Genomic DNA, 24,946 nt, shown 5'->3' on the forward strand with positions numbered 1-24,946 from the left:
ACCCATTCTGGGCTGATACAGATGCTGGGAGATAAACGCTGTGAGCTGCATCACCACAATACTAACAATGAGCAGCAGTCCCTAAAAAGAGTGGGGTTTTGACCCCAAGTGCACTCATGAGCTGGTTGACAACATGGCCACAAAAACCTGTGTTGACCCAGCTGATGAGAGGAAATGAACAGCGAATGATGGATGGGGTTTCTTAGGCCAGTTTCATTACCGTGACCTGTGTACCATAAAACTAGGTCCCAAGTTAGCCACCAAACTTTTGCTAAGGACTGCAGCAAAGGAGTAAAGAGGTGGCAACCTTTCTAAATGTGAGATCTGGAACTTATTTTAGCAGCAATGAAAAGCACTCAGGCTGCTACTCACTTAATCCAGAACAATGGGGACAGATAATTCGTTTCCCAAATCTGATCATTTTTCCAGGTTGCTATCATAGCCATACACGTTGTAAACTAAAATTTGGATCCCATGGGCAATGTTCAGGAGTATCATTTCTGTGATATACAACATCAGATCATGAGATGCTGGTAGATGAGTTCATACAGAAATATTAATGGAACATACATTTAGGCAGTCAGAACGATTAACTAGGAACAAAAAATATCTGGGCACTTTGTGAACTCAAGAATCTCAAGTCCAGGATGAGGAAGACTTCTTTTTTCAGAAGCATGGACAATGCTTCAAACACAATTTATCCAAAGCAGTTGCTCTAGACTTGAGAAAAAAAAATTGCTTACCACAGAGAAAATAAAACAGTTTTATCATCTTAGCCTAACCTTTTCAGGTTACAGAAGAATATACTACTAAGAGGAGGCTTAGCGTTTGAATACACTATGAGAAACACCCTTTTTGTTTCTTTTACAAGTTCCTGAAGACATCATCCATTCAGCTTGCAGTCACACAAAACTAAGGGCACAAACACAGTGTTACTCGTTAATGAAGAATGGCAAAACATTTTCTTCCCCAAATCTGTGTGTGAGGGAGAAGACAGGCATTATACTGTTAAAGAAGAGTGTAAGTCACATACTCCCTTCTCTATCATTTGATATTTACCACATTAGTCTGTGAAAAAATCCACATATTTAACAGGGTTCATATAAAATCACTACTAAAAGAGAGGGAGGTTGAAAGAAAGCACTTGTTTTCTGAGATACAGTCAAGATTTCCACCCTGACCTGCTGACCTTCATTAGCTTCCCCACTTCCCACCCTAGGAAAAGATATTGCTCAGAACCATTTGCATCTAACCCCCCCTTTGTTCTACAGAATCAGCAAGAGACAATAAATTTCCTAAGGAACTGATGAGGTGCTTTGTGACTGGGAACATATCTAGGTCCAAGCAGAGTATTCCATACAAAGAGGCGGCTCTCTCGCCATTTGAGATGTGAGACCTTTGCTTCATCTTGTGTCGGGGGCGAAAGGAAGAGAAGGCAGTGAAACCATTAACCAGCTTCTCTGTGGGGTAAGCACTGGTTTACTACTCCTCATAACACCACCACAGGGAAGAAACCAACCCACGTAACACTGAACGTCCGGATTCAGTGTCAACTAAGTTACAAGAGACACCTTAAAAAATACACATTTCTTGTTCTTTCATGGATTCTTGATCACACAGGTTACAGTTGTGATCTAAAGGAAAATGACAGAACAGTAAAGAAAACCAAGTATGCTGTTTAAACAAAATACTGTTAAGCACTCAGATAATTTTGCTGTAAGAAAATTACTTCAGGACATAAACAAAAATGTACACTCAATCATTACATCAAACGAAACAATTATATTAAGGTTCAGTTTACAAAAGGTTAACAAATAATTAGTAGCGGTTTTAATAAATAGGTATTTACTTATCATCTATTATCAGTCCAACAGATAGCTTCTAGCTGTCTATAGTACTTTCTACTGGTGTGCTTTCAGCCCTCCCTAACACATACTACACATTTCTCTAACATGAATTACAACTTGCAGAAATTATTTATTAACCCTTCATAAAATTCTAAGTAAACCTTAATACGAAGCATGACTACACTATTCCAGCCCCATACCCCAGGACACATCAAATACTAGCTCTTTCAAGATTTTATTTAAAATTCTACATTTTCGTTGGGAGCCACATCACTAGCCACAGAATCACAAACGCCTACAGTGGCTTAGCCAACGCACTGCAGACACAAGAAGTGAAACAAAAGTGGTGGTGGGAGATCACAGGGAACAGTTCAGATTCTTCCAATAGAAATGTCCTGGCTTTTCTGTAGGAGCAAACATTGATACCACAACAACAGAACCAGAGGCCAAAAAAACACGGAGTCTGATGTAATTCAAGACATTGTTTTTCTTTCTTTTCAGAAACAAAACCCCACAATACATTATAATATAAATAAATAAAACAGAAAACACAAAAGTAAATGCCAAAACCTCCACTAGGATCTTAAAAAAGGGAACAGCCAACTTTTTTTCAGATGCAGCCTAAACTTCTCTTACCTTCAGATATTCAATATACTTAGAAGTGTCCTATGTAGTGTATCAGACTTAGGGAACAAGATGTATTATATTTAGGTCTCCTTTTTTTCCATCTGGTATTTTCATCTTCAAAATCCCACCTTAGTTTTTTCCATCAAATTGCCTGATGTTGTTTAACAAAGTTCAGCTCAGACTTACACTTTGCCTTCACTTTCAGAGCCTCTATCTTCATTCTTACAGTCCTCTACCAGGTCTTCACACTCCTGTGTCTTCTCTTCCTCCTCCTCCTCCTCATCTCCAAAAGTCTCTTCTTGCATTGTAGTAAAAGTGAAAGACCTGGCAGCAACTTGTGCAGCCAGACCAGATGTGAAGTTTAAATCTGTTGATATGTGGAGCTGGGCCAGCCTATGCTTGATTTTTGAATGCAATGCATCCTCAGAGGGAGACTGTGAAACCTCTACTCCATCCGTATTGCTCTGCTTGAGTTCTTCAACTTCTCCTTCATGCTGATAACACATTCTTTCTTCAGCCCCTGTAGAAATACCTTCATCAGCAGTACTGTCTTTTTTTCGCTCCATCTCAGGATCTTCATACAAATATTCTGTCCTGCTTTTATCAGCAGCATTCTCTTCTGGATTAGAGTCTTTTTCTTCAGATTTATCACAACTTTGGCTGCAGTCCTGCTTTTCTGTATCTGAATTCATATGTGATGCCAAATTATTTAGTAGCTTCAGCGGCTCTACAGGAGACAAGGGTTTCACTGCAGCTTAAAAAGGGGGAAAAAAAATGAAATGATAACTAAAAGCAAGCTGCCACATATAAATAATTTATTTGTGTCTGAAAGAGGTGCAAGGCTGTAAGGGTCAAAATGGCCTAAAAAAAAATCCCCGTAACAACAGAAACAAAAAAATACAAGGAAAAAAAGTAAAACAAAAGAGTGTTTTCTAATTACAAAGCTGAAGTGAGATGTGATTGCTACTTGTAACTACTCTTAAAATCAGTGATGTAAAGAGACAGCACGAAACTGATGATGCTTAAACCCATCATCAAACACAGATGATGCATTCAGTGTTAAAAGTGAAAACCAACTGCACTGTATACAGACTTGAACTGTCTTTTTTTTAAACAACAGTTTACCTAGTCCAGTAAAGACAGGTGGTACATGACAAAGTCTTTATAGGCAATATCTGATCTCATACACCACAACATGTAAATACAACACTTATTCATACAGTCAGGTAAGGTGTCCTCACAAATAAAGTGTGGTTTAATTTAGCCTCTCTTGAAGTAAGTAGCAGCAGTGAGCCCCATCGCCAGCAACGGGAGGCTTGCCAGGAAGTCTCTCCTCCCAGTGTTAAGGGTTAGTACAACTCGGTACAATCACTTCTTGAAGAACAGACGTCTTTCTTTTTAAGGAAACGATATAATGTCCATTTCCAAGTAACAGATTCCCTAAACTGCAGCAGCTCCATTAGAATAGCAGCACGAACATAAATGACAGTGGCAACAGCAGATTCCCAAGTAGCATTTCCCTTTCTAATTCCATTCTGACTTTATCCCTGTAAGCAGAGATGAAAATAACTCTGGGAAATACATACACTTTTCACGGGAAACACAAATTTACGGTATTAGGATTTTTCCATTGCATCTTATTTCAGCAATCTTTACTTTAGCCAGCTGAAGGCAGGTGCACCATTATGGCTGTCACACTGATAACTGTGTCATTTAGCACACTGAAAGGCTGTGGCTTCCAATTCATATCTCATTGTCTGTTTTGAAACCTTCTATACAGAAGGAGCACAGCACCAGACTCATCTCTGTTGTTAATGGGGTAGTTCTTTCCCCCTCTTGTAGAAAACATGCTGCTGCTTATTTCTGCCCATTTGCTTGAAGAGGCAGGAATATGCATAGCAATATTTGCTTATCATTTGGAAGCAAACCTGTTGCCTGCTTCCTCCAAAGAATACTTCCAAAGCCAAAATTTCTTGAAAAGTAGATACCTCAGACTGGCAGCTGGCTACTTTGCTGAATGATTAGTTAACCTGCAGTAACCAATTCTCAAGAGTGCGGCTTTCTAAATCTGAGAAACAGCTGTACAAGAACTGTTGTATGGACAAGGTGGGAGAAGGGAGAACAGCTGGGTGCAACACAACCACTGACAGAATGAACTTCTTTGGGGAGAGAGGTTAGGGGAAAGCCTTGAAGTGATTCTGTGCCAGAAGAAAGTTTTTTACAATGTCTGACAAATGAAAACAAAGCCACTAACAGCTTCACATACCTCCTCAAAAGCACTTCCATTTTACTGCCTCAACAGGATGCCAAAGGACCTACACTCCCCTAAATCACATACTGTCTAGACAGTAAGCAGTATTACCATGGTGCTGGGCCTGGGCAAATTTGCTTTAGTCTAGGGGTCTACTAAGGTGATGTTTTTCTTCTAGAAGCCAACCTATCATTTCCAGTTGACTTTATGCTGTGTTCTTTAGACTTATCAACTTGTTTGGAGCTGACCTCTTTCATGTGGAAACCCTTACCAGCTCCTCCTTCAACTAACCAAATAAACCTAGCAAACCAGAATGGCTTGCTGGGACCCTTGGCTAATGTGCCTAACAGATTAAAGCTTTTGTGTATTTCAGGATCTTTATTCACAATAATCACAAGTTAAGAGAACACAGGGTTTCTGGAATGTGATCATCCTGTAAAAGCAAGGCTTAAGAGGGCTATGGAAATAGTGTGGTATCACAGCCATCTATTGGCTTGGGCCAATGGAGACAAGAAGATGAACTTTTCTGGGTTTAAGGCTTGAAGATAAAGCAAGCCAGAAATGTGGAAAGCACAGCTCACAAAAATGTTTCTTTAAGGAATGACTCTTGTATACGGATAAATTAAAGTCTGCAGCAGTCATATTTAACTGATTTGTGATTCTTTTGAAGAAATAATGAAGAAATTCCTTAAAAATCAGTAGATGTTATGTCTGCTGTCCATATCAGTCCTTCAGATTAGACACACACAGTCTCCAAGCCAAAAGGAGACAGTATTAACTACTTTCATGAACCGCCCTCATGTTTTCCAGTCTTGTACAGAATGGAAGTAATCAATGCTTAGTCCTAGGCAGCTGGAGGAAATCACACTTTCCTCCCTCCCCACCATTGAATCTCTAATCCTAAAACAATGGAATATCTATACATGGAAAGGAAAGGAACCAACATGAGCTCCAAAGGCTTTCAGGGGAAGAGTTAGTGAAGACTATAGGACTCTTTCCAGCTGTGGCCACAAATGGCCTGAGGATACACTGATGTGGACAGGTACCAGCTGCTGAGCTAGATAAGGAAATGTCCTGCAGAATCTCTCGTGACAAGAACTCTCTCTGCAACAGTCACTAGGTCTGTCAAGACTTGAACTGGGGGTAGAATTGCTTCCTTCTCTCTTCAACAGTGAGGAAGGGAAGACTTGAGGAGATTTATGTGAAGTGTCACATCTTACATGGGAGGAATCCTACCCTTGAGCAGACTCTGATGCAATCTGATGTCTTAGGGTTTTTAATTCAGGTAGAAGAGAAGTCAATACCAATGGGTAAGTGATTTCTTTTACCACAGTTGTCGCTAAATTGACATAAAGAATAAAGTTGTGAAGAACAGACACTTTCGGGGGTTTGATGTCTCATAAATAGGTATGGCCTATTACTGTGTGTTCCCACTAAATTACTGAGAGATGCAATCCATGGTCTTTTTCTGGTAGACACTGGCAGAGGTGGAATCTGTTGCCAGACTTCAGGGTTGTCTTTCATAACACAGAACATGAAATTCTTTCAAGGGCTTTTCCTAACCTGTCTTTAAGAGGAAGGAATGAAAATGGAAAGAAGAAGAGAAAAAGGAAAAGACAAACTACTGCCGATTTTAAAGATAATAAATCAAACAGCTCAAGCAGTTAAAGGAATGAAGTTGTATCCAGGCTTAGTGCTGGAACAGAGACAGACTGTCTTGTTGAGGCAAGATAAATATTCATATTCCTGCCTTTAAGTGCAAGTGGATGGAGATACCTAGCAGTCCTCAAGAGTCAGCAAAGGCCAGTTTGGAAGAACTCTTCTTGTGAGGTTCTTTGGGGTTTGCATTTTGTTTGCATGTTTTGTTTTTGCAAACACATTCTGTATACTTACTCTCTCATGGAAACAAAAGCCAGTCTTACTCTTTCAGGAGCTTTTAATATTTCAAAGGGTAGCTCTTCACTTTAACCTATGTATTTTTGTAAGGCTGGGATAATTTCTAGTGGTTCCTTTAAATTCTGAAAAGTAATTTAGTTACGAGCCCTGATTAAAATTCTTATTTACTAAAAAGCCATGAAAGAAAGCTCAGTTTGCACGGTTTATAGCCTAACAGTTCTCTTTATGCTGTCTAAATACTTTGTGTGTTCAGTATTTTAGCTCAATATTCTCTGTACAGCCAAATTCCCATTTCTTTAAGTTCTTTTCAATATATAGTAAAATGATTGCTGCAAATAATATAAAGAGATAGAATACCTCATGCACACAGCTCTATCAAAGACACTTCTATAGCTAAGCACTGTCCAAATACTAACATAGTCAGAAGTTGATGGCAAACAGACACCTACCCTTTCTTAGAAAGGAATTAATTTTCAAAAGCAATGCTTACCATGGTCACTGAATAGCAGCTGTTTCCATTTCTGTCTTTCTATTTCTGAAGCTTTAAATCCCAGCACAGATTTCAATTCTTGTAACACCCTCTTAGATTCCTGTCTCTCTCGTTCTTGTCTCTCTCTTTCTTCCTGGGAAAAGCAGTAAAAATCTTCTCTTCTGTATTCATTCTCTGTATCTGAATAATCAACATATGCTTCCAATTCCTAAAGAAAAAAGAGAGAAAGAAAGAAAATGTTGATCTTCACTGTCAGTGTAGACGCTGTCCTACAATCATGACCAAGTGATCTCAACTCTAGCCAACCACAGTAATAGGATGGGGCCCAATTTAGCAGAGCCACTGGATCTGACACTGCTCTCAGTTATATTTGCATTATTTTGGAGCAAGTCCACTCATTGAAAGTTAACATTACTGCAGTCACCTGAGATTTAATTTCATACACAAGTATGATCAAATGAACACCTTGAAAATGGGAGTCCATTTCCCCATAACTACACGTGGAAATAGGCAATGCTGATGCAGGTTTCTTTTTTTTTTCTTATATTTTATTTTAATTTACACCATAAGTAATTCTTCCTCAGTCAGGCAACTCAGCAATTTAATGTATGTAAATCTTTATTAGGTGGATGTTGAGAATAGCAAACTCCTCCTCCAATTTTAACTACATTGGCTTACAAGCATTAAAAAATGGAGCTTCATTTATGTTATAACAGACAGTCAGTAAAGTTAGTCCCAGCTCTTTGATGTGGAAAAAAATCTAGAAAGAATACATGTGGGATAGGCTTGGGAGAGCAGAGCAGGGGTGTTCAATCTGCTCTCAGAATGCATCTGCAACTCAACTCTGGGATGGAGGAGGCCAGCCTCTCCTAAAGACAGCCCAGCCATCACTCACGAGTTCCCCAAACAACACGAAACTGTTCACTGTCACAGTCTGTTTCAGATATTCAAAAATGTTGAGATCACTTAAACTAAAGTCAGGCTGGTTTGTTCTGAAGCTTGTCAATGTTCATCTAATAGTATGTATGTAAGACAGTTCATCTAATAGTCTGCGAGTAGGACTCTGTTACATACCACCTTCTAGGAATTCACTTTTTTTTGGTACATGTTTCCTATATTACTCTGACTTGTCTTGCTGCTCTCCTTTGTCACTTATTTTTTTTGATATATCTGAGAAGTGAATGTTGGTGCTCTTTTTTTCCAGGATGGGGAATACCTCCCCATGGAATGGCAAAAAGAATACACATGATTTTTTTTCTAAGTCCAATTATGAAATGGCACTGGATTCCTACTTATCTGTCTCGAAGGTCACTGCACAAGTAACTGAAAAAGGAATGGATATAGCAACCAAGTCCCAGTTATTGTTTAAATGATCCTGTGTATTTTTTTTACCTGCTCTTCAGGGATTGGATCTTTGTTTTCTATGTATATGGCAGGCTGTGTTAAAGGTACTGAAGTACGCTGTAGGCTGTCACAGGAAACTTCAGGTTTGCCTTTAAGGGGAAAAAAGAAAAGGGATTAAAAAAAAAAAAGAAAAGAAAAAGACTGAGTGTTGAATGATGGCTTTGACTCACTCAGGCAGGGCCCAGGCGTTTTCATTAGGAAAAAACTGGTGAGAAGACTGGTTAGAATACACTGAAACCCTGTGCTAGAGAGCAGTTGAATAACTTGGCTGTCTTGGTATAAGCTGGGTCTGGTGAAACTCATCTTGAAGCACTTCAACTAACAAATCTCAGAACTTTCATATACTGCAAAAACCTACAGATGGCAGGAAAAACTGGTAAAGGCAGAAAACAGAGTCAGGGCCAAAGTTTAAAAAGAGAAGTAAAATAGTAAAATTATAGGCAAATGGGCTTCAAATAATTGGAAAATACTGGAAGAAATCATCAAGCAAATTTTACCAGAAGCTATCTGGAAGGTAGCAAGGAGGTAAGTGACAGCCAGTGTGGATTTGCTGAGAACATAAGATACCAAATCGCTCCAATCTCATTTTCCAATGCAGTAACAGGTTTTATGAAAAAGAAGCCAAAGACATTCTGCATTTTGTTTTGGCTTTTGATATAGCGTCTTGAAATGCTCATAAGCAAACGGCCAGGAGAAACTGCTATCAGATGCTTAGGACAGTCTCTTGGATAAGCAGACTGTAGTTACCATTTTCAGACAGGAACAATGCAATGAGTGAGGATTTTTGTTTCAAGCCCAGTACTTTTTAATATTTCCAATAGGTGAAAAAGTGTTTCAGCCCATTAAGTCTGCTGAGATTGGGATAACCTGCAAGGATACTGAAGGGCACAATTAGAATAAAAAAATAATACTGGAAAATCAGAGATACTGTCCAGGAAGAACTGGATTTCAGATACAGCAGTTTGGTGACAGTGACTGCAAATTCTTGTGCTTTAGAATAGCCAAATGATTATTTGTCACAATAACAACTGACTGGGCAGCTCCACTGAGAAAAAGATGTAAGGACCCTAGTGGTCAACTGTACCCTCTTGCAAGCAAAAAAGCCAAAATACATACTAATACATATAAACAACAGCACTGACCATCAGACACATGAAATTACATTTTTATTCTGGCACTGATCAGGCTGCAGATGGAACACAGTGCCCAGTCTGGGGTTCTTTCATTCAGTAATATTGTGGACCAACTTGTGGGAGTCCAGATGAGAACTAAGGAAATGATCATAGGACCAAGTATAATCTTCAGGGAAGAGCTAAAGGACAGAGAGTCATGTAGAGAAGACAGAAAGAAACATATTAACTGTCTTCAAAAACGTAAGAAATATACAGAGAAAATGGATTTCCATTGTGGGTGGATCCAAAGTAGTAACTTTCTACTGGAAATGGAGTTAAGTGCTGGAATAGATGCCTGGAAATACTGCAAAATGTCTCTACATAGAGGTTTTTAGGAACAGGTAAAAACATTTACTCACAAACACTAATTTATCCTTCAGAAGGGAAATGGGATAGATGCCCTTGCCAAGCCCCACCTATCCCTATTTTCAATTTCTAATATGTGAATACTTAAGGATGATATTCTGAAAGTAGGCTGTTCATGCCAATGACAATTTTAGTGGTGCTCAGTTACCTGTTTCTGCAAACAAGGAAAGTATGTAATTCCCTAGTTGCCTGGGCTGAGCTAAAGATTTGACACTCTAGAAGTATCTAAATGTAAAGTTTTAAAGAAAGATGAAGCATATAGTGAAATTTGAAGTGGAAAATTGACATATTTATTTTATAAATATCAAACACCCTCCTCCATTGCATAACTCTGCCTTCTAATAAAAACATTTTTATAATAACAGCAACAACAGAAATATGCTCCTGAAGATGTGAAGACAAATTTGGATGAGTATATGGAAGTTACTAATTAAAAGCTTGCCTTCCCAAATCAGAGGAGTAAACCAGCTGCTCTAATATGTACAGACTGCTGTGTTTGCCACCTACATGGGATGCTGCCGTTGCTAACGATATGCTTCAAGATCATGAATCCGCAGTGTTTAACTAGAACTGTTGCTGCCATAGTTTCTCTCCAGTGGATCAAAGGACTGCAAGATCCATCAGCCTGTAGCAGAGTACTAAGATATTGCTCATACAAATACCTTAAAAGGTTCTAAAGAAGTTTGGCAAAGATAGAGACAGTTTAAAAGGAAAAAGGATGGAATTTAAACAGTTTGAGCAATATTATTTCAAAGATCATTAAGACAGCACTGTAACTAGTCATAAAGAATATTCTGCTCTGCAAAATTAGCAGCAGATTATTATATACTTGAATTGTCAAGGCCTTAGGTGGTAAATGATTTTTAAATTTGATGGAAAGGTGAGAGAATAAAGTGAAGATGGCTGAAAGTCTACAATCAACTCACACTGGAAATGCACAAAAACCTACATGTAAATGAATGATAGGTAAGTCTATCATTGACCAGTGAATTTAAGTAGAGGTGAATTCCCCTAGAAGTGCTAAAGCCCCACCTGCTCTGTTCTGTGGCAGGCTCAGTGACTAACAGCACTGGTTCTAGAAACACACCAAATCCTGTAAACAAAGAAGCCAAACGGCATTCATTAAACCATATACTATAATATATACTAGCATCAGCACCCACAAAAGTTGATGGGAGTGTACGAATGTTCAATAAGTTACGACTTCAAGGCTTTGCTTTGACGGAGTTTGACACAATGAACTATTTAACACAGCTGTAAGAAACTTGCTTTGACACAGAATGATTTTGGGCAAGAAGCATGTAGTGCTTGCTGAAGGAGGCTCATCCGTTTAGACAGAAGGCAATTAAAGGGATGCAAAACTGCTCTGAAAATAAGTGACAGGCAGCTACACAGGATGCCACAACTAGGATAGCTCATGTTCACAACAGCTCTTTAGTGGCTGGTCTTGATTTCATGCACAGCTTGAAGAGTTCAACTCACAGAAGCTGCTTAGAAATGTATCAGGAAAGTCAAATCTAGTTAGATAAAAATAGTTTTCAGTGACTAACATAATTTAAAAGCAGCTCCAGTGCGCTTGGTGTAAAATAGAGACTCAACCCCAGCACATTTCCAGGAAAAATCAGTGGGCAAAAATGAAAGTGAAGGATTTTTTTATTTCCCACACAATCCCTCCCTTCTAGATCACACACCAGGTTATTTTTGTACTGAACTTTAAAAGGAAGCAAATTATAATAAAAGTGCCTGCTGTGAAATTTATACACAAAGTAAAAATAAAACTAAACTAACTAAAAATACCATGGCGTGCAGTCCAGAGAAAACATTTAAGGAAAGGGAAAAAAAAGATCAGTGGAACTGCTGGTTGTGGAGGGCATCAACAGAACACAACAGGCTAGCACATGCAAATCTATCAGACTACATCTAATATCCTCAAAGGCTGTTTTACACAGCACTGAGAGGGGAGTTGTAAGACTAGACTATCAGGCAAAGTACACACAAATTTGGTTATATCATGTCTGAGCCTGCACAGAACGAGCACTAGGCCTCCCAGTGCTCCAGTTCTGATGTTAAGCATGGACAAGGTCAGCTTGCATGGTTCACAGTGATATTTGTCCATCTAATGGACAGCTCACCCATATATCATTAAGAACTTAGCTCACTACAATTTTGGATTTCTGTAGGTAACTTGTTGATACCCCAAGTCACAATTTTCCTAATGCAGTCTCCATTACTAGCATTTTTCAGATGCTGGGCCATGCCTTCCTAGGACAGTAAAATAACTCCTGGAAAAAAGAAAGATTAGAAATTACGATTCAACTCCATGTCAGGAGAGCCTATGTTCACTTATGTTATTTAAGCTACTTGGGATTCACAAGGAGAATGGCATCTAAGGAGAGGGGCATAGGGAAAAATGTTGGGATATGCTGTTTGGTTTGCCTAGCAAGCATACAAATTAGTCCACTCTCTCTGAGAGAGCAGGTAAATGGGTATTTTATGCTCAATACATACTCTACAATTTAAAATGTTCCAGAAAATGCCACTGTCAAGAAAGTTTCATAACAATGCCACTGTCATTTCAATGAACTATATAACAGTAAATGGTCTACATGTGCAGTAAATAAATGAAAATCTTAGGGACGATTCATCACAAGCCTACCCCTTCACAAGTGATTCATCAGTCAAAAGCAAAAAGCCACTACCTGTCTACACCTGGAAATGTAACAAACTGAATCCACAGGTCTAACTGTGGATCAATTAGACCCGTGTCTAACTAATGTTAACAGTGAATAACATGTTCACATTTTTTGCTGAAACAAAAGCTTCAAGGTCATCACAGTGAAAAAGTCTGAGTTAGTATATGGGTTTTTAAAGTCTATGGTTTTAAGACCCTCTTCAGCTAAAATTCTGATACGCACGCTGAATGCTGCCTTTGACCCATTTGACCATCGTATCTCTAAAGTGTATCCTGTTACTTGCTAAATTAATCTCTCATGTTTACCTTTTTTATTTGGGTTTCTTCCGCTCATTTTTTCCACCTGAGAAATGGCTTCTTCCCAGCAGCTGTTGCTTGCCTGCATATGAGGCTGAATGAACTTCAGTTTCTGTTCCAGAACCTGATGGGCTTTTGTTGTCAACTCAGGTGTCTCCTTAGTGCTAACAAGTTTTTCAAGTTCATCCTCAAGAATTATTACCCTAGGTGATGAGGAGATGAACAGAAGTAAGAGATAATAAATATGACTTCATCATTCCTCCAAGAATTCCATTTAATATCCTGTTATTTCCTCCAAGTTTTAAGAATCCAACTCAGCCAACTCCTCAAAGATGCCTCAAAATTTTAAAAATAAGATCCTTTTCTCCTCATCAAGATACACTGCTCACCTGCACTTGTTTTAGTAACTCTTACATGTAAGACTTAAGGAGTACGGCAGTTTCAAGTCTTTCACTAAGGCAGTGATGAATCTTTGAAAATATTTACTAGGTAGTTACTATGAGCTGAACTTTCTTATAAAGCATTTGATACGTTGCAAAATCAATGAAAGGTAAATATGTTTTCAGATTTTTTTCAAGGGAGTGACAAAAGTAGGGCAAGATCTTAATGCACTGCTCAGCTTTGAATTTCCATCAGACACTTAAAGAATAGCCAGGAAACAGTATCAGATTCCATATTGAACCAAGGATCTTTGACTCCATGCTATGTGCAGATATGCCTGTGATTGCAATGACTCTATGTATCTGCCTTCTTCCTACCAGAGTATTTGCTTAATTCATGTGTAAACTTACTCATTGAGCAGTGCCTTGAGATGAAGCTGCAAGCTCCGTACTGCTGTCTGAAGACTGTTCAGCTCTCTTGAATTCTGCTTTGTTCTGGTTGGCCATTCGAACCCCGACTGATGCTGAGTTTCAAAGTACCGATAAAACTCATAGCTTCGCTTGAGCTCCTCCAAGCAGGCAGCATGTGTATGAGGTAGGCCTTGAGTCACATCAGACAAAATATGATGAGGCAGCCGTTCAGGGGAGACCAAGGGCTTGGGGGATGCGTTGGCTGGGGAGAGGAGCAGCACCAGCCTCCGGAAGAATTCTGAACTCTGCCCTACCCAGAGCTGAAAGAGGACCTGCAAAACAGGGGAGTGTTAGCTCTGTGCACCTGGGAACATAGCCAGCCTCCAAAGTAAATGTACAGATACACATAGGAAAACATTCCTCAGCCAGAAACAAGACCTCTGAAAAACTGTGAAAATCTGCTGAATGTTTCTGAAGGACATCCTAGACCATGTGAGGCTCAGATCTCACGAGCCTTAGATGACTGCTAATTATTCGATGAAGGACATTATATGCAATTATACTCAGAGGCCTAAATCCCCATATTTCTCATCAGGCAGCTTCATTATTTGCTATAATGTCCACATACCCTAAAGCTCATAAAGAACTGCCAAAATTCCAGTGGCGGCTAAGACATTTTATCCTTTATGATGCCAAGCTATCATTTCTACAATCTACTGAGTATTGCACTGGCCCACACCCAACCTTGAAACACAATTCTAATTGCACTGTACTTCATCAAAAAACATTCTACATCTGAAGAAAACTAAGCTGATAATTTTTATTCCACCAAAGTGAAAATTTCACCAATTCCACTAAGGAGGGAAAGGCTTGTAAGAAATGAATTGCTTCACAATGTTATATATGGTACAAAAGAGGTAAGTTCCTCTGGGAGCAAGGAAACCCACTAGTTCAACTTCTTAAGAACTCCCATTTCCAATGCAATGAAAAGGCCTGTTTTCTTAGTTTCAAGGAGACTGTTGGCTCAATACCCCATGACAGAACAGTAGAATCTTTTATCTTCAAAATGAAAAGGAAAGGTTATGACACTTTTCTCTGCAATACAGCCCTTATTAAAAGGCATCTACTGTAGGTGAGTATGAGGTGTAGTCTGAAATCTGTTCTCAAGCATTCCAGACCAAGGAAGACAAAGTAATTATTATTCATGTTTTTTTCCACCCTACCCCCCTCAGCTGCAGAATAGGACTAAGAATTTACTTGTTCTGAGGTTTTGGACCTACAGGATTGGAAATACTGTATTTACAGTTTTGTACTCATACTACTGTGGACAAGTAGCAGTTTCTTCCAGTGTGTAAACAAATCAAGAGCAAACCAGTCAGAACAGTAACATAAAAGATTAAATGCCTTCATATAGATGTGGTTTGATATACCATAAGGGTATATCAAAAATACTTGGATGCAAACTAAAAACAAACCCAGAAATTTCAAAAGAAAAAAGATACTTCTTAATTTACAAAAGGTGGTTATGAGAAGAAAGAACACAGAATGATACAAAATTAACTGGCTGCTAAACTAAAAAGCAAACAAATGGGCAGCAATCATCCACATGTCCCTGAAGATGCAGTGCCCTGGATAGCAAGCCAAGAGCTCATGCTATAGTAAGCACAAAAGATGACCAATCCCCTTCACCAGACACAAGGCAAAAGCAGTGAAAAGTAGCAAAAAAAGGAATGGACTTCAGCAATTTATAATAATCCAAAACCTACCTGAAAAAGGCACAATGATGAGAGAAAAGGGAATTCCAGATGTGTTTTGGGTTGCAAATAGCTAGCTCTGCCAATGACTTCCGATTATTTTTACTGGCTCTTAAACTTCACCCCAAATATCCAACTGGCTCTCCTCAGCCTGAATCGGTATGTTTTCCTTAAACTAAGCATTTGTACTCTTCAAACTAATTTAGTTCAAAGACAGAGTAGGCAAAAGACACAGGCTAAATTTGTCATATGGCCTAGACATGGGCTTGAATGAAAATTAGAACATGAACTAAATATGGATACACATCTGTGTTCTACCAGCATTTTAATATAAATACAGGTTCTCTCAAATGAAAAGAACTTGAAGAGGACTACACATAAATCCAGGGCTCACAACACAAATATGTCCCAACGTTATCAATGTATATCAACTTTATTATCTATGCACGAATCTGCTTAGGACTGATCTATGTTAATTTAGCTTAGTTCAACTACACCACACACAGCCATCACTGTCTGTTATGAGTTAACGTAAACTGAGATTTACTAGCATCCCAACCAGTTTAACTAAAACTGATTACAGTTAAATTACTGCAAACTGCAGGTAAAGACTTAGCTTACAAGGTTGGGCACTTCTGACCACCTTCCTGTCCTTAAAAAGAAGTGGGTAAATAAATGGGCTTTCATGGTTGCAGTAAGAATTTCAGTTAATGAAATGGCAAGAAAAAAAATCTCAAAAGCTTACATCTGATGTAGCTCTTAGCTTCCAACTAATTAGACAAAGCCTCAAAGCTTGGCAATTGCTATTACTGGTAACATTTACTGTCACAGCAAAATAAGTCAAGGTCTAGGAATTAAGTGAATAAAACAAAACAAAAGCCAAACCCACAAAATCACAGAAGTCACATAATAATGGAATTTTCCGTTTAAAAAAATAACGTTAAAAGGGGACTGCCTCAGCAGAGAATCACTGGAGTGTCAAAGGCTTGCATTCAAATTAGATCCTCTTTCCAGTTGCAAACATTGACTCATGCAAATTAAAACCACCTAACATCTCAAACCAAAACAGATTAAAAGGCCAGGATATGGTTGTTGTTCTGTTCAGCTAAATGTTTTTCGAAGATCAAAGAACCATAATGGCTCATGGCAGCAGGGGTTGAAACTCGTGATTTCTACTCCTTGGTGTAACTAAATGCAGCTATTCCCTGTGGCAGTTACAATTAATTTGTATTTTCTGATGTATCTCTTTACAGAAGTCAGGAGATTAGCTAAAAAAGATGTAAGTACAAACTTGGAAATCATTTTACTCAGCTGGGATCAAGTGCAATCACAGAGCAAAAAAAATACGTTTAAGAAGGAGATTGATCAAGCTGACTGTAAAACACTGACTTGAATTTACATGATTTGCAGAAAAAAAAAAAAATCCTAATGTTGTATTTGGGTTGTTCAGCCTGAAGGCGAAAAGGCGCTGGGGAGACCTTTGAGCAGCCTTATAGTACTTGAGGGGGACCTACAAGAAATCTGGAGAGGGACTTTTTACAAGGGCATGTAGGGACTGGACAAGGGGGAATGATTTTAAACTGAAGGAGGGTAGATTTAGATTAGGTATTAGTAAGTTCTTCACTATGAGGGTGGTGAGACACTGGAACAGGTTGCTCAGAGAAGCTGTGGCTTCCCCATCTCTGGCAGTGTTCAAGGCCAGGTTGGATGGGGCTTTGAGCAACCTGGTCTACTGGAAGGAGTCCCTCCCCATAGCAGTGGGGTTGGAACTATATGAGCTTTAAGGTCCCTTCCAACCCAAACCATTCTATGATTATGCAACTTCTCTTCAACCACATGCAAAAAGAAATAGCCTATATGCCAATAAATTTAGAAATACATGAGACTGATTACATCTCCTCCTCAGTGGACCTTGTTACTACAGGCTAGTACACACAAGCCATAGAGCTTTATGACTACTGAAAGAGATTTTCACCAGAAGCCTGTGTGGATGTGCGTGTCCTTCTCAGAGAGTTTACCTTGAGTGCAGGCAAGCTGAAGCCATCAGTTAGATTGTGTGCCTCCTCTTCAGAGACCTGCTCTTCGCTCAGCCCAAGACCCAGCTCCTTAAAGGGGACTACACAGATGTAGCTGGTCACGTTGTCACTCTCCGAGTTCAGAGGGTAGGTTTAGCTGGAGTTAAGGTGGTTAACAGAGCAACTTCACCATTAAACACACAGAAAAGGAAAAAACACCTAATGAGGTTTCTTATTTCTGGAAATTTGTGTGAAAGCACCTACATTCCACCCAAATCCACCTAAATCATGTTTAATTGAACATTTTGCAATCCTTATTCAAAGCACAGGTTTTAAAGGCTCTTAGGAGGATGAGAGACAAGACATTGATAAAATAGCTACGTGTAAATACAAACACATAAAAAGAAACAAAACAGACTGATGAAAGACCCCTGCATCCCTTTCAAGTAAGGAAAATATCATGAAATATTAAGTTTTCAAGAAGCAGCTCAAGTCCACCTTAAACCAGAAATCATACATGTAACATAGGAAACAGAAAAACACTTGCGTAATTTTAAGTCTAAAAGGTAGCCTATGCTATAGGTCAAACTCAGGATGATGGGAATTCCCTGCGAGTTCTGTCTGTGGAGGGAATGCTCACAATAACTGCTCTTGGACATGCCACATAGTACTGTGAAGAACAGGAGCTCCCGATTGTCATACCATTAATTTACTGATTATATTGCTGTAAAACCACCATGATCTTGTCAGGAACAGCAGCAAGCTGTTATCAACGCAATTCAGCACATTTAAATTCTAAGTGAGAATATGTACATTTCCAGTCCCCAGAACTGCTTAATAAGCAGGAAGCAAACACTGTATCACTGAGACCAGAAGACAGATAAAAATAATTCATTGACTAGGCAGCATTTATTTTAAAACAGCTCTTATTTTAGGCTAACCTTGTGCTGGGGAAGGAGGAGGAGGAACAGTTCAAGATTTCTGTGCATTTTGGATAGTTACCCAGCCTCAAAACAGTAAAATTTGCTTTAAAATAGGAACTTACAACTTATGGTCATAAGCACATTTGCTCCACAGAAATATATATATATATTAAAAAAGCAATATATATATATAATTTTATACATATTTTATACATTATATAAAAATATTTTTAAAGCAATATATATATATAATTGTAAAGCATGCATGAAAATAAGGCTTTAATTTAAAATATTTGTTTCATTTATATTTCAATTTGAAAACTGAATGCTTTCATCTCTTGGTACACATAAAGCCGATAAGAAGCGCTTGTCTCTTGTCTAACTAATGTTTTCTGGGGAAGCTACAAGTCCCACCCACTTTTACTCCCAAAATTTTGACGTGCTAAATTCTCATAAGATTGAATCTGTAAAAGTGATTTGCTCAAGAAATTTTTTATCATTTGAGTAAGAACGCATTGCATTAAAAAAATCATATTCTGTGTCCCAGAAAAGAACAATGCCAAGTGTCCAGGTTCTAACCAAACACACTTCTCCCTAATTTATCCCCAAAAGAAATCCAGGAAGAAAGAAGCCTATTAGAGTGTTCAGACAAAAACCAGCAAGGCAAATTAATTAGGAGCTAATATTGTTGCCACTAGCAGCTGCCTCACATGAATGCTGTCCATTGTCAATTAACCTGACAGCAATGCCCAGCAGATGGAGCACATGGGATGAGGATGTTAACTGTCAGAGACTGAAAAATCTGGTCAAAACCCTTCAGGACCAGTTATCTCAGAGACTAATTACATGCCTTGTTACTCTTTTCCTGCAAGAAGACATTTCCAACAACATGAACACCATTAAAGTTTGGACACGTGAATTTCTAAGTCATGCTAAGAAAAGAATTCCAGGCAACATTTCAAATGAGTGGTTTGACCAAAGCAGTCCCTCATCAATACTATGTCCCAACTAGGGATTCCCAGCATATTCCAGCGCCTGCCTGCCTTGCCTTCCACTATCGCAGACCTCCCACCCCCATTACTATGGGATAGATGAAAGCAGAGAACTGATCCCCTGCCACCATTACCTTCCTAAGGAGTAAACCTCTAGAAAGTTTAAGCACATACACACAAACATATACACAAACACGCTTCCTTCACGCACTTTGCTCTAAAACACAAGTATTTTAACTGCTAATGTTTTGTATTAAAGCCAAATACAGTAACTAACCTTAGGTTAGTGAAATTTTTTTTATGTCTTTGTGAAAATATTTCATTCATCTGTTTAACTTACATCTCTTATTAGCTTGGGAGAAGAAAAGGCAAAACTACTTAATAATAAACTGTCAAATCCAGAATAAAATATCTGTACAGTGACTGTCTAACCTCTGCCAGGAAGCCACTCTTATTTGCCTACAGAAAAGCAAGAACAATAATGTACCCCTGTATGTAGCAATTTAATATTCAGACTTTGCTCTTCAAAAGCCCATTCCCGTCTAAAGATCGAACAGGAGGGCCCCACAATATCCTTGAGAAATCCAAACTGCCTTCTTATGAAATTCTCACCAGGCAAGAATGGATGCATTGACTGGTCAAGGAAGAAACACTGCACTGCAAATTGCCCAGTCTCTTTACTCAGGCTTTCCAGCATCAGATTTCTGATTTAGGCTTTCATGACCCAAAGAGGGTCCTGCTTTTTATTTAGCTTCCTGTTTTCTTATGTGAGCTTTCTCTTTCCCAAGTTAAAAAGTATGTGTTTTTCTAACATTTCATGATGCAATAACTAATTTTTTTACAGAGGAGAAGGAAAAATGTTTCACTAGATTTACTAGAGGAAATTTGCAATCTTCCCCATGCTCAGTGCACCCCAAAGACATAAAATATAAATATATATGTATGTTCTACCTTAACCCATTAAGACATAAATGGGTTAAGGTGGAACATATATATATATATATATATATATACTCATTTTAAACTCATTTTAAAATACTGGTATCCAATGTCTGGTTTTGCAACGCTATTCTTCGCATTCAGAGAATGACACCTTACACTTATAACAAAATTAAAGCTTTTTTAGTTTATACAGTCCAATGCCCAGGTACTACCTATCAATATAATTCAATGGAAATGCACTGTCACACTATCTTGCATAAGATGAAGATGAGACTATTAACATAACCCAGCAAAATAAGCTATAAAATTTCCTCCATCCAGTTTGCATATAATTAAACCAGTGACTAAAGCATAGATTCCTATGACACAGAACTCACAAGGCTCTTAAGTATAAAAACATTAAGCAATTAGCATGCCAACTGAAGTACTGCCTGAGTTATTACACAATTCAATGGAGAGTGCAGACATTTGTTGAAATGGTAGTGACCAGTCTGCACAACATCCTGTAAATACTTAATCCAAAACACCTAATTTGAGTTTAAGCCTGCTATATCCTTGTCTTCCAGATTAAAAGAGAAATACTCTTCTCTTTCCTTCCTTCTGTTCATTCTATGATTTTGAGCAATGTACTCTTTCCAATATGAACAGCTTTAGAAAACGAATTGTTTCTGCACGCACCCAACCGTCCCTTCACATAAAATGTAAGGAATATGTCTTTCCATCTCATTAGATTACTGGTCCACCAAGGTTTGATACAAATGCCTGGTATAAAGCTAAATTATAATTGCATCTTTTTTTTTTACATAGGAACAAATTTTAATTATGACAACAGTAGTTTATTCTACTCCCTGAAGGCAGCTGTCTAGCTAAAAAGGCGCACACTAGCCACAAACAAATACTGCTAAACTCCTAGTTTTATTGAAGCAAGTAAAGATATCAAGTTGATGCAACTTTGCATAGATGTTGTTTATGCAAAGTTGAGAATATCTTCTGATTTTGTGCAAAGCAGAACTTACTAAAAAGAACTGTAAAAGTCAGAATTGGCATCTCATTTCCAGATTTTGGATGGAAGATCCTTTCTGTTAATTTATCAACATTCCTTCCCTTCAATTTATCACCTCGCTCCTTTATTTAATCTCTCCAGTTCCTTTTTCTCCTTGCTCTAGGCCAGATTTCTGCTAACAATCTAATGACAGACAAGGGCATTAAAGTTGCCACAAGCAGCAGCTGTGAATGCTTTTGACATGAAGGAACCTTTGGCCCCTCCAGCGTAAAAGTTCTATTCAATTTCATGAGGCACTAGAATCTATTTGAAAGATGCCCCTTGCCGTATATACCCATGCAAAACACATAACATTTACAGGCATTCATGATACACAGGGAAATATTCAAACTAAGGCAACTTGGAACTACCTTAAAGCTTCTTTTAATTATCCTGGTGGGGAGGAGGAATCCTTTACTCACATTCCTTACACTTAAGGTCTTTCCTTTTCAGTTTTCATGCACTGCAGAATTGGGCCAGCCTGCATCTCAGCTCACATGCTACCACTAGTTGTGCCACGATGTTCTTGACAAATACAAATTCTCTTTCCATTTGTCAAGAACCTATATACATGCAACGTCCATAAATTTTTCAGCCATTTATTTCTGCTGGCCCTTACTACTGTGATATCTGTGTGATAATGTGGCATAATGGTACTTTCATCTTAAAATTTTCTCAAAGACAGATCTAAAAGTCAAATTATCCAAAGTAAACAAAATTTTCTTCTCTCCCATTCCTTAATTTAAAAGCCATTCCTTAAGTTTAGTAGTTACAAAACGAGTGGACAGTCTAATACACACCAATATTCCTTGACTTGTAACTTTCCCAGCCACAGCAACAACCTACAAACCTGTCCTAACCATTGCTACCCTTCATGCTGGAGGACACTTAAGAAGGCCATGTTAACTGACCCTGTTTTCAGATCTCTTGTCCCATGTTCTTAGAAGGGATTCTTGATTATTTCCAAGGTAGGTATCAGTTGCTCTTATAACCTGTCTGAACCAGTCAGAGTAATTTTTCTTTCTTAAGACATAACAAATACACCTTATTCCTGAGAGCTAAGAGTGAAGTCTTGAGCCCAGAAGGAGGATGCCTATCCCTACACAAGTTACTGTTTTATGAAGAAATACTCATTTCCTTCAAAGTGACTGCGCATACCAGTAGCTTTGTGCGTTCCCCTACGTGTTTACCCGTCATCACTCAGTACATCCATCCATTTGCTAGGCAAGATATACTAGTCTAGTATTATGTTCCAGGAAGACAAAAGAAGTGATTTGTCATGTCAGACTTTCAACAGTCGCACTACCACCAGCTTTTGTTTCCCTGCATGTGTTCTTCCAGATCAGTAACGTATCTGTTTTACTTTTGTGCTATAATTTAAGGTGAAGACATTGTTATTTCCTATATAGTACTGCAAGTACAATAAACACAAAATAACCTTGACGTGCTAACATTAGAAAGCATGTATACAATTCACTAAAGAAATACAGATGATACTCACAAAATGGAATCTGAACCAAGTGTTCTTCTCTGATTCAGAGTTGAAATTCCTCGCTCTTAAATGAATGTCACTCAGCTTGTCTGAAACAGGAAATCAACTTACCTTTGAACACAGGGGTGTCGAGTGAAAGGCCATATTATTCAGAGAAGAGGCTATTTTGGTGCAAGGGGAAAAGATGGCTAAGATGCATTACAAAACAAAATCCTGAAGGACTCTGAAAAACATTAACAGTGCTTACACCAAGGGCACGGGTGTGAATAACTGGGTCTACATTTTCAGTGCACAGAATCTTCTCTCACACTGCACAGCACAAGCGTAAATCCCAATTTACTATGCTACCTTTTCTTTGTCTTGTTTAGGTATGTAATTAAGTACTGTCAGTTTCTAGATATACTAACTCTAAAGACTGGCCCAATTACAGGTAGGTAACTTGGAATATCTGAACTGCTCAGGTTTTGCAAAAAGGATATTTTTTCAGCATGTACAGAGTAGCCAGTCTTGAAGCTCGGAAGTTGGCTCTGACAGAGCGATAAACGGCTTTCCGGAGACCAATAAGATGCTGACTAGGATGCTGTCCAGCTTTATTAAATGGGCAAGCGGCACTGACCCTGTCAAGCAAACTTGAAAAGTAAAATGTGATACAACTGTACAGATGTCCTAAAGTATTTTTAAAAGACAGTACATCAGCTTTCTTATTCCATTACTTAGAAAACTTTTTCAAACCACTCAGTAACTATGAGAGAAAAAAAAAACCCTAATCATATCAATGATATATATAATAATATATATATTGTTGTCCAGCATATCAATGATACATTTAATCAGAATTTCAGATAAGCAGCCAGGATTCATTTGTAAACATGACCAGAACACAGGAAGCATTTGTTTTCTCCAAAGATTTCCTAAATTATACGCTAAAGGTTGACAGACCATAACATTACCTTTAGTAAAAAACTACCACAAGCCCACTGTAAACTTTGGAAATTTTAACAAATGCTTAACATATACCTCTTTATAGCCAAATTTGTTCAATATTCTTTTGCAGAAAAAATGTGCTACTACATATTGTTTTTCATACAATCCACTGTATTCTTTCAACTTTTTCCATGCTCCCTTTTCCAGGTCAACAGAGATATTATTTGAGTGGTGACACAGATTTTATCATCATGCAATGAATGGCAGCTGTGTCTGTGGGAGTCTGACAGGTAAACACATGAAATATATGCAACTATACAAGCATATTTGAAAATATACTTTGGTGTCCACATATTCAGGTGAATATACCATATAAAAGAAACTGTGCCATTTGCCTGTTAGAATATACTTCAGAATGGCTTTAGAACTGTAAGAAATTGCCTCATCTGGAAATAAACTGACTCATGAACTGGGTGAATGTTAAATATGTCTGTGTAACAATAAGCTGTAGAAAAGGGAAAATAAAAAAGATTCATATCCAGTTATATCTATTCATATACAGTCTGATGCCAAACTTATGACTGAGATACTGAAAATAGCCTTTACTTGCTGGGACTCTTTTTACTAGAGTCAGCTCAGGAACGGACACAGAGTGGACAACATGACAATGAATTGTGATTAATTTTTGGAGACTGGGAGCCTGCTTCTGCCATCACCTTTCCCAGGGCATGGTAAGGAGGTGATTTCATGTCTTTGGCCACTTAAAAGGGAAAAGCATATAGGATACCTGGTAAAACTGAGGGGGGCTGCTTCACTGGGAACTATTTCTGTAACCTATCTGACTGAAGAGCTGAGTAAGCCAGCAAACCTGACCCTGCTGGAAAAATGTCAGTCCTACTGCATGTGCTTAGCTGGACCACGCTGCACATTGACTGGGAGGGGAAAGAGCTTATCGCCTCACTGTCAAATATGAAAAGCAATGCAGCCCACCCAGTGAGCAAGGCTGGACCCATACGATTAACACAAGGA

At 38.4% G+C, this 24,946-nt stretch overlaps 1 protein-coding gene across 5 annotated transcripts in view; it reads right to left on the bottom strand.

The window, feature by feature from the left end:
• Window positions 1-735: 735 nt before the first annotated feature.
• Window positions 736-24,946, bottom strand: part of VEZT (vezatin, adherens junctions transmembrane protein) — a 54,926-nt gene continuing 30,715 nt past the window's right edge. For 3 of the 5 annotated variants that reach the window (XM_061454582.1, XM_061454580.1, XM_061454584.1), the window contains 7 exons: window positions 23,473-23,622; window positions 17,606-17,753; window positions 13,834-14,165; window positions 13,052-13,245; window positions 8,504-8,604; window positions 7,112-7,319; window positions 736-3,228 (listed from right to left, as the gene is read on the bottom strand). In XM_061454582.1, coding sequence (XP_061310566.1) covers window positions 2,657-3,228; window positions 7,112-7,319; window positions 8,504-8,604; window positions 13,052-13,245; window positions 13,834-14,165; window positions 17,606-17,753; window positions 23,473-23,622 — 1,705 coding nt within the window. In that variant the 3' untranslated portion in view covers window positions 736-2,656. Of the gene's footprint in view, window positions 3,229-3,431; window positions 4,022-7,111; window positions 7,320-8,503; window positions 8,605-13,051; window positions 13,246-13,833; window positions 14,166-17,605; window positions 17,754-23,472; window positions 23,623-24,946 lie in introns of those variants that run through there. The other 2 variants (XM_061454581.1, XM_061454583.1) reach the window with 2 other exon arrangements.

This window comes from Pezoporus flaviventris, unplaced genomic scaffold (assembly GCF_033815535.1).
Source record: "Pezoporus flaviventris isolate CSIRO_AGI_PZ_B2104156 unplaced genomic scaffold, CSIRO_AGI_Pfla_v1 ptg000016l, whole genome shotgun sequence".
Classification (NCBI taxonomy): Eukaryota; Metazoa; Chordata; class Aves; order Psittaciformes; family Psittacidae; genus Pezoporus; species Pezoporus flaviventris.